This window comes from Phyllostomus discolor, chromosome 7 (genome assembly GCF_004126475.2).
Source record: "Phyllostomus discolor isolate MPI-MPIP mPhyDis1 chromosome 7, mPhyDis1.pri.v3, whole genome shotgun sequence".
Lineage (NCBI taxonomy): Eukaryota > Metazoa > Chordata > Mammalia > Chiroptera > Phyllostomidae > Phyllostomus > Phyllostomus discolor.
Window position 1 is genome coordinate 47,438,631 of NC_040909.2, and position 14,215 is coordinate 47,452,845.

Consider the following 14,215-nt stretch of genomic DNA (forward strand, 5'->3'; position numbering starts at 1 on the left):
CTCATGAGGATCTGTGCAGGCTTTAGCAACCCTCTGCCACCTGCAAGTTGTAGGACTTGTGCTGTTGCCTGCCTTGGGTCTGTCACTGTTAACTTGGTCGCACTTTGCTGCTTGTAGGTGCAGACCTTGTGTAGGGAGCATGGAACTCCTCAGCCCGTGTTCTCAGCTTCAGTAGGACAACTTCCTCCAGCAGAGATGGTTGTGACCAACAAGATGATGGGTGTACATGGACCCATTTTTGAAACTAAAAGGCACTATCTGAAATAAAGGAGTGGTAGTTTCCTTTCCTGGCTCTGAGCCTCGACCCCTGCCATTTGATGCTAGGAGAGTCCTAGAAGTTATGCTGCCAAGGGAGGCCTGTCCTCCTTAGAACACCATTAAATTTTACCCCTGCGTGGTGCAGGGCGGGTAAGCTGTCTGATGAGGACAGCAGCCACAGACTCAACTCCAGGAGGCCCCTGCGTGTCCCATAGTGCGCATTGGGCCTGCGAGACCAGGAGTGTCATCTGTCTTGTTCTTCCTGGTCATGTGGTGGCCAGCCTGCCCTTCAAGCACGTTGGGAGCAGGGCCCTCAGAGAACCAGTTCCTGCAGCTTTGTGAGCAGTCCCAGCATACCCGGGAGGCCTCCCCAGGATGGTGTCTGCAGGGGTGTAGAGTTGGAAGCATGCCCTGCCAGCTTAGAACAGAGGTCCGGAAAGGAGCTGCTCAGGTGACTTGGCTACTCACTCACTGTCTTGCAAACTATCAGTAGGGCGGCTGAAATACCTCCTCTTTCCCAGGGAGGTGTTTCCAGTGGGGGGCTTCTGGCCTGTACTAGGGGGCCCTGAATCCTGATGACTCTCCTGTACCTGATGCCCTAGAAGCCACAGGCTCTGGATATCTCGCTGTCGCTCACCCTGGCTGTTAACAGGATAACTGCATTCTTTACAGTTAGAGGTGTTCCCTTTTTGTTCTGTCTTCAGTGCTAGAGAAGTGGGGCCTTTACCAGCAAAAGAATTTTCTTATTACCTGGTTCAGCTGATAGGGGAAATGGCAAGTCACTCCCTTTAAGGCAGGGGTGTAAACACAGGAGCACCCATGAGCTGCCTCGGGCCCCAGAGGACCCGGATGTCTGGAAGGTGAGATCGGGGCAGTCAGCAGTGTTTATGGAATTCTGGAATGAGACTGTGTCCCCCACAATGTGTAGGGCAGGGGCTTCGGGTCAGAGCAGCTGCCCTTGGGCTGCCTTCACTCCTGCCCCTGAGAACAAGCATGGCATTTATAAGAAATCTGCTTGCACTTTGTAAAACCATCCCTCACTTGGGCTTCTTCCTCATCCCCTCTCCAAAAGTTCTGAGGCTTCACTACCTAATGTTGTTTCTTGGATGTATTAGGTTTCCTCCTGGGCTCCCCGCTGAGTGTTCTGTGGGCAATGTGACTTCCAGAGCCCTGGGTTCCTACCAGAGAACTCCTTTCACAGCTGCTTATGTGCTTTGCCTTCTCAGCCCACCGAAGATCCTCCTTCAACTTTGAGTGCCTGCGCCGGCAGAGCAGCCAGGAGGAGGTCCCAATGTCCCCCGCCTTCTCTCACCGCACTGCCCTGCCTCTGCACCTGATGCAGCAACAGGTGAGCTGGCCCACCTGGCCTTGCTCCCACGGCCCGATGGGCACCCTGGGTGGGACCCACCCGTGGGACCCACCCCCACCCTCAGGACATTGCTTTCCCCTTGTCTGCCAGCAGCAGGGGGAAGGAGAGAACCTTCACATACACTGGGGTTCAATTGTGTGACAACCTTGCAGACACTCTCATGAACCTTATTGTGTGGTTGAGCGAACATCAGAGACGGTAGGTAAGTGGCCAGGTTGGCATTTGAATCCAAGGCTGCCATCTGTCCACAGTAGCGAAGGCTGGGCCTGGCACAATTCACGGCCCAGGGAGTGGTGGCCACTAGACTGACCCTGAGCAAGCAGCACTGCTCTTCATTTGCTCTGAGAGGTTGTTCCTTCACTTACACAGCCCTGTGTGGGCAGGGCCCTGTGGCCTCCAGGGCAGGTGAGCCCCGACTCTGCCTGCAAGGGGCATGTGGTGCAGAGAGAAGGACCTGTCCACACTGAAGGAGGCTGGGCAGGAAGGCACAGGGCCAGAGCCTGCTCACCAAGGCTTTGCCTCAAGGACAAGGATTCTCTCTGTCCGAAAAGAGCACATCAGAGGTGCTGTCGGCCTGTGTGTGTCAGGAAGGGTGGGGGAGGGGGAGAGCAGCCCTGTGAGGTGCACACCCAGTCTGTAATGGGCGGAGCCAGCTTTCCGGGGTGCTTTCCTGCCCCAAGAGCCCTGGGCACATAAACAGTAGCTGCCATTTCCAATGTTCTATTTGAGTCTCTCTGCCAGCTCTTTATGTGCATTTTGATTTGTGTCCTGCCTTGTCATGGAAGAAGGACAAGTCCTGGGAAGGCCCAGGTCATCAAATGCCATGAGCCAAGTAGGCATGGAAATCTTCCAGGGCATGTGCATGAAAATGCCCTCCCTCTGCTGCCCCTGGCAGGGCCCAGGTCCTGTGTGCACCGCCTCCCCTGTGGAGCTCACAGAGTGGGCCCCAGGGTCCCCCTGTGCAGAGCAGGATGCAGAGGCAGATGTGCTGGGGTGTCACCAGAGGTGCGAGAGCAAGGCCGGTACCTGGTGCCTCAGAGCAGGCACAGGCCGGCCATTTGGTACATTGCACTAGAGAACAGCTGTGTTTCCCTGTGGGTGCTGGGACCCATTAGTTTGCCCTGAATGTACTCCGTATTTAAACCACAGGGAGCATATTCATACACCCAACTGGTAGGTCTTCTCTGATGCCTCATTGTTCTGAAATGATTTCATTCATTAGCAATTGGTTTCTACTTGGGAACAGCCACAGAAAATGCATATGGATTCAGGGGGAAAGAAAATACAGTCTGCCAGAAAGCCAAATTTTTACTGCCAACTCACTTAATGTACTCAGTGTGTTTTCATAGTCCTTCTTAAGGCTGTCCCTACAAAACAGGGCCCCCGGCTGGGTCTGCTGTGAGGATGCCTGAGGCCTAGACCTCACAGGACTTCTGGTCTCCCCACTCCCCCTTTCTCCTCAGGTCATGGCAGTTGCAGGCCTCGATTCAAGTAAAGCCCAGAAATACTCGCCAAGCCACTCAACCCGGTCATGGGCCACCCCCCCAGCGACCCCTCCGTACCGGGACTGGACACCGTGCTATACCCCCCTGATCCAGGTGGAGCAGTCGGAGGCCCTGGACCAGGTCAACGGCAGCCTGCCGTCCCTGCACCGCAGCTCATGGTACACCGACGAGCCCAGCATCTCCTATCGGACTTTCACACCAGCCAGCCTGACCGTCCCCAGCAGCTTCCACAACAAAAACAGCGACAAGCAGAGGAGTGCAGACAGCTTGGTGGAGGCAGTGAGTATGGCAGGCTGCAGGCACAGCAGGGGTGGTGGCAGGAGAACCACACAGAGCAGGAGCAGGAGGTGGCTCTGAAGGTGGGAGGGGTCCGGAGCCAGGCTCCTTGGTTTCTAATCTGGACACCACCCACTTCTTAGATGCAAGGATGGTACTGACAGCATGAGTATAAAACCAGCACCACTGCTGAACCTCATAAAGTAGCCATTCTCAGGATTATATGTGCTATTCCTGCAACTATTACCAGTTGGTACTAAAAGATTCATCCCCAGCAGTTTCATCCTTGTGGGACTATGTACGAGTATATAGTTTTTGAGCATCATGACATTTCAAAGCCAAAGCCATTTACATTGACGTTTAGTTACCATGTATGAGATCTAGTGAACACAACTGGCTGAGCCCTGCCCAGAAGCACATCATACAATTAGTGCTTGAGGTGGGTTTTCTGTCACTATAACTCATTCATGCCATTGATCCTCTTACCTGTGCAGGTCCTGATATCCGAAGGCTTAGGACGGTATGCAAGGGACCCCAAATTTGTGTCGGCGACAAAACACGAAATTGCCGATGCCTGTGACCTAACCATTGATGAGATGGAGAGTGCAGCCAGCAACCTGCTTAATGGGACCATGCATCCCCGGGCTAACGGGGACCTGGGCCCCGTCTCAAGCCGGCAGGACTATGAGCTCCAGGACTTTGGGCCAGGCTACAGTGACGAAGAGCCAGACCCTGGGAGAGAGGAGGAGGACCTGGCAGATGAAATGATTTGCATCACCACCCTGTAGCCCCCAGGGAGGGGCAGACTGGCTCTGCCCTCTGGTGGGGCACCGGAGGGCCAGGGAAAAAGTGCCTCGTAGTTAGGAAAGTTTAGGCACTAGTGTGAATCCATATTCAATTAGACTTTTGTACAAGTGATGTGATGCCTCAAGGAAGCCATAAACCTGGTAGGGCACAGCTGTGTGTGTGTGCGGAGCCTCGGCTGTGGGAAGCAGCAGGTCCAGCCTGCTCATGGAGGACAGGTGCTGGATGAGCCCTGCCCTCTCATTCAGAGCCCACCCAGGGCACTCAGCCGTGGCCCCCGCCCCCAGGCACGGTGGGGAAGGTTAAAGGTGATGGCGATCACCATACCTGTGTCATTACCTCAGCCATTGGTCTAGCATATCAGACATTCACTGGGCCCAGCATATCCATTTTTAAACCCTTCCCCTTGGAATACACTGCTTCCTGATCCCTGTTCCGAAATACATCAGGACCTGCCTACCAGCCGTCACCCTGAGAGGGACGCAGGACCTAGTAAGCAAGGTTCTCTGTTATGTGACACCGGTTTACATGAGAGAGCATCACTCAGATGGTCGCTTTCTGACTGTCAGGCTAAGAGCAACTGTAAACTGGAATAATAATTCACTCACAACCAGGTCAACTTAGATACGCTAGTTTGTTTAAAAATTATAGATTTACTGTACATGACTTGTAATATAATTTGTATTTGTAAAGAGATGGTCTATATTTTGTAATTATTGTACCGTATTTGAACTGCAGCAATATCCATGGGTCCTAATAATTGTAGTTCCCCACTGAAATCTAGGAATTATTGGTATTTTTACTCAGACTAAACAGAAGTAGAAAAAATAGAACCAATTCTCATTTATTCAGTGAAAATCTTTTGGGGTTAAAATTTTAAGTTCAAAAGAACTTGACACTGCAGAGATTTTTCTAAAATATTTTGAGTTGCTATGAGTGTATCTTTACACAAGATGCACCAGGACAACTACCTGCAGTTTCCCTTGGGCAAGAGCGCTGTGATTCGGTAGTGTACCTTCTGCTCCACCATGGGTTGCAGCTGTCTTGTTTTACCTTAACCCACTCCCCCACAAGGTCATGACAGGCTGGGTCAAGCTGCTTACTCTGACCCTGTGGCATTCACAGTGGTGGGTGTTCGCACCTGCCCCCACAGGACATTTTTGCAGGTGAATGAAGTCCCTCTGCTCATGTACCCTGGGAATGACATAAGGAATGCTGGGGAAGGGGGGGTGGAGGGGGCAGAGGGACACGACCATCTACAAAAGTAGAAGGTCGGCGTCTGGACAAATTGTATTGTTGCCTTTTTACAAAACCCTGCTGTACTGTGTGTTCTGAGGGCTTTTATATGCAACTGAATGAGGGCTGAGTTTCCACTAGAATGCACTCCCACTCTGATCGTCCTTCCTGCGGAAAACCCACTTTTGGATCGTTAGACCCGTCAAGGCTTCCTTTTCTGTTCACAGAATTATGCCGACTTTGTCCAGATACCTTGGCAGGGACTCTCTGCAGTCAAAAACAGGTAGCAATTTTTGGTTCAAAATTTTTAAATATTACATAGACAACCTGTTCATGGTTTTTTTGTAAATAACAATACTTTGTTATGAAGACCTTACAAACCTCTTCTTAAGATATTCTTACTCCAGGTCCAGGCAAAAACTCTTCAAGGTTTGTAAATGACTATTTCCTGACGTAAGTTCTTTTCTATTAGAATGTAAAATGTTCTTCAGAATAAAGCTGTGTAATAATTTTATTGTATTTGGGTGCTCTCCTTGCAAAGTGTTGGCATTTGCCAGTGAGAGCCTTGGAAGGGGCAGGCACTCTGTTAGGGCAGTTCTGTAATTGTGTAGATTTTTTCTTATTCTCGTGGCTCCTTCAATGCCTATGGCAACTTAATACCAGCTGCAGAGAGCACTGTTTCTCCTAAAGGGCTAAACCACTGTTACCATCACCTCGGACTCTGTTTCTCTTTTAGGTATTGGTCTTACTGTGTGGTTTAACATCACCTACCCAACATGCCTACCAGGACTGACTTTTCTGGGATAGGCAATGCTGTTCTCCAGTCAGTACTTAAAAACTGGCATTTTTATAGGCTGCACCACTCCTAATATCTGTCTGCTTTAAGCCTGGTTCAACCTATCATCTAACATTAAATTTTTCTTTGTAAGAAAAATGTGAAGTTGTAGAGCATGGTTTCTTTCTTGGTTTTAGGAAAGTGTGACGTTTAAATGTCTTTCCTTTTGGTTCCCCTTCCACTCCCTAAAAAATGTCATTTTGTGGTGCCTCCAGGAACAGTACATTTAGTTTCTTTAATTTGTGTTTTTCATATCACAAAATGGAAATGCAGCTGATTTAACTCTCAATGAACAAGATTCCCTCATTAATAACTGTCTCTGTGGTTTCCATCCAGACTTGTCCCGGCGGTGCTTCCCAGCTCCATTCCGAGGTGTCTCGGAATCAGTCCAAGGCCAGGAAGGGCAGGCTGCCAGGGCCCCGAGAGCACCTCAGTGCGCAGTGGATCTAGCCTACTGGACAAGCCCTCTTTACTGCTGACCCCACGCATGTGAAAGAAAACAGGGCAGTTTATTTCATGGGTTTTTTTTTCACAGGCTATACCATGGTCAAAAGTGCCTTTTCCAATTGTCTGTTTTTCTACAAAGGTTTTTATTTTTATATGGGCAATCAATTTGTTCTAAAAATGGTTAGCAATAGAGGTATCATCACGCAACAGCTCTGGTCCGGTATCAGACTGCCCCAACTCAACAGTCTCCAGCTATACTTTCACTTGTGGAAAATTTTTTTCTCTAAAATGATATTCCTTGTCTATTGAAAACATTAAAGGACAGGTGAGAATGAGGAGCAGGCTGGGGCCCTTGCTTCCAACACAGGAACAAGTTGAGCATGGTCTTGAGGACAATGACAGGGGACAATGTGAGAAAACTGCCTGGGTCTCAACACAGGGCCAGTGGAGAGGTTGTGTGGTGGTGTTTTTTTCATGATTTTTGAGAGAAACGATCTAGGTATCAGATCTGAAAAGTGGAATCAGTGGAGATATGAAATGACCTTTGAGTGGAAGAATGTGGTTTGGCTGGAAAGAAGAGTCCATTTGAATTTATGAAAATGATGATTCTTGCTGCCTGCACTGGAAACAGAAAGGATGTAGTTACGGTGCCCAAGTTCCTTCTTCTGGGACCCTCCATTTCCTGGGGATGCAGCTCCTACACCTGAGGGTTCTGTCCCTTGTTCTGTTGGGAAGACCCCTCTGCTGGTGCTACATCGGCCTAAACACAGGCCTCTACAGAGGGGTCAGTGCTCCTCAGAGCCTGATCACGGGGCACGTTCACAGCTTCCTGTTATGCTTTTTAAACCACTTTTCATAAAGTAGATTCTTTCATGTTTTAGGGACTGCAGGCTCTTGCTCAGGGGTTTCAATGACAGTCCAACTCCTCAAGAAGCTGAGTACTGGCCCCGTCTCTGTGTGGGCAGCCTAACTGTGGGTCCTCCCCGTGCCCCAACTCCAGCAGGCCCTGTTCTCCTTCTCTGGCTTCCTCAGATAACAGCCCTCTCTTTCCGAGGTGGGAGGGTCCCTCGTGGCAGGGGGACTTGCACACAGCCCAGTGGTTGTGATGTGGGCCACTGCCCACTCTGCCCAGACAGCCACGGCACTGAGCTGTTGGGCCCAAGGGCGGGCGCTGCTTCAAGTCAGAACATTCTGTCCTGGGTCCGAACCCTGACAGCGGTCTCCCACCCTGACTTCTGTGGGTTCTGGATATGTGACACTCCCAGTCTTCTCCTTTGAAACGCTTCTCTGTGTGGCTACACTGGACAAGGCCCTGTGAGCAAGGGTGGGAAAGGGGCCAGCGGGGAAGCGGACTGCACAGGGATGTGTTATGTTGCTTAACTTACAATACAGCCACAGTAGCAAACCAGCCACTGTCTTGGAGGCCGAGCCCACCACAGAACATAGAGACGGCAGAACTGAAGGGCCATGTCACCTGCAATACCTGCACCAGAGAAGGTCGGTATAGTCACAGTCATCTGGGACCCCCCCACACACGCACACACCCCTGATGTGTTACTTCTCAGCTGTGGGAACTGTGGGGCTGGCACCCTCACTCCCCTGCTGCTCCCTGGCCCCTGCAGATGGCTCTGAGACCCAGCAATGATGGCTGTGGACCTCAGCAGTGGCACCTCTCTAGGAGAATAAGTCTCTTGGCAGATTTAGAATTTCCCTTCTTGACCCTTTCTTGGATGAGAAAACTAAGCAGGATATAGCTAAGATTTAAAGGAAGAAGAGGTGATCGTTTTCTTCTTCCTGCCTTTCGGAAAGGGGTTTCTCGGAAACAAGTTACGGCTGTCAGGCCTCCAAGCTCCCTCAGTCCACTCCGATCCTGGGAGAAGCCTGGGATGCCCCATTTCTCTCCCTCCTTTATTCTGGGCCCAGCACGGCCGGTTTCCATACAGCAGTTCTTTTGTTCCCTGCCATAAGATGGTGGCTTTGAATAGCTTAAAAAAATCAATCCAAAATGTGTTTTGTTTTCATTACCTTGTAAGAACCATCTGGATAAGGCATCTCCATTCAAAAATAAATGACTCGATTACATTATTGAATTATAAGGAGTTTAAAGGTCAAAAGAACTGTTTTAAATGCTACGTGTATGTGGTTTTCCCCCTTCTTCACCCCCCAACTCAAATCTTTGACAATTAATCTTTCTCTGTTGCATTTCTACAGGCTCAGGCAGCATAGTTTTACTTGACTGCCTTCTGTGTTGGTCTCGGCTCCATCCTGGTCTGTTCCCATGGACATCTGCAGAATAAAAATTAGCCAGCCTTGTTTGGTGCTGGGTTGTTTCCCTGGGCAGAGGGGGAAGTGTCTTCTTGGGCTGGCTGCTTTGGTGTGGAGCAGTGATCTGGTACGTGGGGTTTGCTCTGGGTTCCAGGCTTCCTTTTAAAATGGGAAATTGTGAAATCTGTAGTCATGAAGAGCCCTTCCAGACCCTTCTCTCCTGGAACAAGGTCCAGAAATCTTCTCCTCAGGCTGATGGTGTTCAGCATAAACCAGAGCATCAGGCAAGTGGGCCACAGGCCACTCAGAGTGCCTCAGTGAGCACCAGCTCCTGCCACACTCGGGGGGTGAGGTCAGGAAGTGCAGGAGAGGAGAGGCCTGTGTGTCATTGCAGACAGCTCCCCCTCTGAACCAGGAGACACCGGAGGCTTAGGCACACATCCCGGCTGTGTTCCTTAACTATGGCGTGACCCGTGGCCTTAGCTACAGCTTGCAGCCTGAGGTGGAGGATCCCCCCTTAAAGAAGGCAGCACCCAGCCTCTGTGCATAGCACCTTGCTCTTAGAGGAGCTTGCCTTCAGAGGGCGGTCTGGGAGAGAACCTCTTTCTTCCAGTCCATCCAGGACAAGGAGGGCATCAGCACTCTGAGTTGCAGAGCACTGTGGCATAACACAAGGCCCTGGTAGGAGTTAACCATCTTCCATTGGCCTTGCCTTCCCCAAAGGGCCCACAGGAAAATTCGAGGAAAAAGGAACCTGACACCAACCAGTACTGATCTCATTTTTTAAGAAATTACCCAAGTCTCTGCCATTTAATCCTGAACTTGTGGGTAGTTTCAGGAAAGGGCATTTGGACAAGGGCTGTGCTGGCCCTCTGGGTTCATCAGGGGGCTTCTCAGGTGGTGACTGCCTCAACGCTGGGTGGCCAGGGTCCCGGGTTTATACACAGGGACATCCTTGTCCCAGAGTGCAGGCTGTCCCCTAATGATGTCGGCTGCTTTCTCTGCGATCATGATTGTGGGGGCATTCAGGTTGCCACTGACCACGCTTGGCATGATGGAGGCATCGACCACCCTGAGGTTTTCCACCCCAATCACCCTGGTCTGTGGATCCACCACGGCAGCGGGATCGGAGGGCTGGCCCATCTTACAGGTACACGAGGGGTGGTAAGCGCTGTCAGCCTTCGCCCGCACAAAGGCATCTATCTCTTTATCTGACTGCACGTGGCTTCCTGGCTGGAGTTCTTTCCCCCGGAACGGTGCCAGGGCTTCCTGTGCAAAAATTTCTCTGGTCAGCTTCACACATCTACGGAAGTCATTAATATCGGTTTCTGTCAAACAGAAGAAACAGGTGAGGCGCCTCTTACCATACTGGCCTTGCTGGAAGATTCTGGGCATGGAGAGGCTCATGAGCTGCCTGAGGGGAAACAGTTCAGGACACAGAGGTCCAAGCCACCAGGCTGCTTGTCACCTACCCATGGGTGGTTACACTGAAAACAAGGAAAGTCCCGTGAAGCCCAAACAGGTCATTCTAGATGGACACAACTTGCCTCAGAGGCCCCAGGTTTAAATCAGGGATCTGAATTTTCTTCTCTGTAAATTAGGAATAAGAATACATGCTTTGCCTCCGCCACAGTGTGGCTGTGAGGGCCTGGCAAGTTTTTACTGGGCAAAACCTGCCCCATGGGGAGTGCTCGCTTCTGATGCATGCATAGAAGCAGCCCCAGGAATACAGTTTGCTTTTAAAGGATGCACACAGTAATAGCAGGAAAAATGCGCACAGCCAGGTTGCCTTGAACCTCCTGGTCAATTGTTTGAAAACTGCAACTCTCCCCTACTGTGTAAAGTGATGCCGCAGCGTGACTCCAAGTGACACAGGGCACCACAGAGCAGCCTGTGCTTTTCACAGCCTAGAATGATGGGGCAGAGGGAGGACAGGGAGTGACTGTATCTCAGCTAATGTGGCTCAGGGACAAATATGAACCTGTAGAGGCAGTCATTCCATCAGTGCCCCAGCAGGCCCAGGCCTGGGGGATACAAGGGTGGCTGGTGAATTACCTGTGGACAAGTAGTTGGGCTGCAGCATGGGGTGGTCCTGGGGGTTGGCACTTCTCAGTTTGAGCCAGCCCACACTCGTGCCCCGCATGGTCCCCACATGCACCTAGATGAATCCAGAGGGAGCAGTCACTTCTATCAACCCCCCAACTCAGGTTAGAGAGGTCCCAGGTTTCCTGTGGATGGGACTCTATATCCAAAATCAATTAAAAGCAGATAAATTTTAGCATTTGCCTACATCTTACCACCCCCACCCTCCACAGTGTTTAAAAACTACCTTGATGAATCACTCCAGCCTCTACACCTGATTGTCCAAAACTTTTAGAGCTGACACTCCCTGGGCAGAGTTGGTGCAAGTGGTCCATTGCCAGGACTCAGTACCTAGAGTATCTACTCTGAGCTGGGTATGGCCTCCCCTTTCCGTGCAGCATGCAGACTGCCTGCCCAGCTCAGGTACTCTGAGCAGCTGTTGGGTGGGGCACTGCCACAATGGGGAGATGAGAAGATCTGTGCACCTGGTAAGCCTCCTGCTGGGTGGGGACACGCCCGTGGTCGATCACTTGAGATGGCAGGAAGTGGAACTGGATGTCTGGGTGGGGTACCCCAGGCTGGCTCCGGATGAACCCACCTGTTTCCAGATGGGCTGTGGCTCCATCCCCTGAGGATTGGAAGAGGAGAAAGGCAAGGTGTGGCAGATGGGCTGGCCTCACCCAGCAACACAGCTTTCAATTTCAGCTACATGTCCAGGGTCTTGAACTTTGCCTCTCTTCTGACTGCACTGCTGAGACTGGACTGTGAGGCCTGATGTGCCACAGGCATCCCTAACCTGGCCCACCCTGTCCTCCTCGGAGTCTCCTGCCCCTGCCACACCCCCAAGACCTTTCCTTTCACACAAGGATATAGGCAGAAACTCGATCTGTTTCTGAGAAACAACTCTCTTCCTCATCACCCATACAGCACATCAGAAAATCTTACCATCAGTTCCAAAAATGGCTTGAATCCATCTACTTGGCACTGACACCCACACCCAAGCCTGGATCACCTCTTAACTGGTGGCTCTGGTGGTCTCCTTACTGGAGCCCAGGCCTCCCTCAGTGCCTCCTGCAGCCCACTCTTCACACACAGCCTCAAGATCAAGCCCTCCCCCTTCAACCCTGCCACTGCTTCCTCCTCCATGTGCTGCCCACTCCCTGGCCTAGCAGTTGTGTCTAGTCCAGGGGTCTTTGCACACATTCTTCCCACCTTTCAGACCCTGCTTTCATAAAGCACTATGCTCTAGTTCAATCAACAACCTGATCTTTCTTTCACTGTACTTAAAAGTTAGCATGTTTACCTGGTTCTTTCCATTGTCCCCATTATAGTGTAAATGGCTTGCGGATACCTGCCCTTCTGGTACTTCTCACCCTCTAGCCCTCAGTGCAAAGTAGGTGTGCAAGAAATATATGCTGAGTGAATGAGTAGGATTTCAAAGCACCATTTCCTGGCCAAACTCACTGGGACTCAGAAAACAAGTGGAAAATGCTAAGAAATGGATGCTGATTATACAGTCCAGCACCACGAGCCTTTCTCCTGGCTCCTTAGACACCTCCTGGTGTCCAGCACAAGGCCATCCCCACCTATCTGCAAGGAAGAACAACACCTGGCCTGTGAGGAGTCTCCCCTGGGTCAGGCCCTAAGCTATGGCGTCTGGTCCTCACAACAGCCCAAGAAGTGGGAACTCTGTACCCCATTTTGCAGATGGGAAAGCTGAGGCTCCAAGAGCTGAGGTACATGGCAGAACTCAGCTTCAAACCAGCAATGTGGGGCCAGAGCCCTTGTTTGGTACCTCAAGAAGGAGGCTGAGCTATCCACAGACCATCTCTGCCAAGGTCAGGGATGAGCACACCCACCTGTGAACTTCCAGAGCCACTCCAGACCAATCCGGACCTTCCTCAAGGGCTTCTGTGCTGTGTGGAGGGTGATGGGATGGGTGCAGGCCTGCTGGATGTATATCTCCAGGTGGTCTTGCAGGTTCTGGCCAACTCCTAAAATAGTAGAGAGACATAAGGAAAAATGGGGGCTTAGCTGACCTCTCAACATCCCCCTAGTTTTGAAAACTCCCCTATCTACTCATCTGCCAAGCTCAGTCCACAGGTCACAGCTTGGAGGTCACTCCCAGGGACACCCTTCTGTACTCCCCATCAAGACTAGCCCTCTCACAAGTTGCCAAAGCCATCTGCCCTTGTCACTCCCAGGGAAGTACCTGTGACCTTCCAGGTGCCTTCCTGCCAAGCAGTACCTCCATGAGGGCAGGGCCCACGTGTGTAGCAGATACTGCTCAGTAAGCTGTCACTGAATGGCTGACAGCCCCACCCTCACCCCTGGCCTGGGGAAGTGGGGGATACAGCTCCCATCATGCTATGCAGACCCTGCCTGAGCTCATCCAAGCTTGAGGGATGCTGGCCAGTCACTCATGCACCAGCACTTTTGCAGACCTCTTACAATGAATGCTTATTGCAAAAAGGCCCAAACCTCTGGGAGTGTGGGTTATGAGAGACAGCAAAAGGGACAGGCCCAAGGGCATCAAAGACAGATTATAAAATACATTTCAGGCCTGGAGAACTGTCTTAACATGAAAAAGCATACTTAAGAGCTCTGCATTGGCATCTTTAACTAAGAGGAACTGGTGAGTCCTGAAGATGGAAAACACAGGCCTGGACCCCTCTCACCACACAGCTGCCCTGTGACCTGCTAGACCCTGGCCCAGTGGGCTTTACACATGCTCCCTGATGGGCAGGCGTCACCTCTCAGTGGGTGGGGATGGCCAGGGGAGGGGGAAAAACATAACAAAGACTTGGGGGCCCTGGTGAAGTGTCCTGTGAGGCATGAGAAGCCTTCAGGCTCATGAGAGAAATGTGACAGTGCTGAGGAGCACCGACCCCAGTCCCCTCCGAGCTAATAAAATATAATAAACCCTTTTTATGTGGCAGAGACACCCTCTGGGAGCAATGGAGAAGGGAACTCACCCGGAAGGTGGCACACCAAGGGGATGCCCAGTTTCTTGAGGTCATCGGCATTGCCGACGCCTGAGAGCATGAGCAGCTGCGGTGAGTTGATGGCACCTCCACTCAGAATCACCTCCTCGCTGGCATAAGCCTGGAAGAGGCAGAGGGCCAAGCAGGTCACTCT

At 51.3% G+C, this 14,215-nt stretch overlaps 2 protein-coding genes across 26 annotated transcripts in view; one reads left to right on the forward strand and one right to left on the reverse strand.

Moving 5' to 3' along the window:
• Nucleotides 1–5,852, forward strand: part of CACNA1D (calcium voltage-gated channel subunit alpha1 D) — a 323,145-nt gene extending 317,293 nt beyond the window's left edge. For 15 of the 22 annotated variants that reach the window (XM_036030892.1, XM_036030894.1, XM_036030891.1 and 12 more), the window contains 3 exons: nt 1,485–1,606; nt 3,091–3,411; nt 3,903–5,852. In XM_036030892.1, the coding sequence (XP_035886785.1) occupies nt 1,485–1,606; nt 3,091–3,411; nt 3,903–4,196 (737 nt within the window). In that variant the 3' untranslated portion in view covers nt 4,197–5,852. The remainder of the gene's footprint in view (nt 1–1,484; nt 1,607–3,090; nt 3,412–3,902) is intronic. The other 7 variants (XM_036030903.1, XM_036030904.1, XM_028518018.2 and 4 more) reach the window with 1 other exon arrangement.
• CHDH (choline dehydrogenase) overlaps nt 5,788–14,215 on the reverse strand; it is a 35,302-nt gene continuing 26,874 nt past the window's right edge. For all 4 annotated transcript variants that reach the window (XM_028518822.2, XM_036030913.1, XM_036030915.1 and 1 more), the window contains 5 exons: nt 14,053–14,182; nt 12,937–13,071; nt 11,563–11,705; nt 11,051–11,153; nt 5,788–10,323 (listed from right to left, as the gene is read on the reverse strand). In XM_028518822.2, the coding sequence (XP_028374623.1) occupies nt 9,905–10,323; nt 11,051–11,153; nt 11,563–11,705; nt 12,937–13,071; nt 14,053–14,182 (930 nt within the window). In that variant the 3' untranslated portion in view covers nt 5,788–9,904. The remainder of the gene's footprint in view (nt 10,324–11,050; nt 11,154–11,562; nt 11,706–12,936; nt 13,072–14,052; nt 14,183–14,215) is intronic.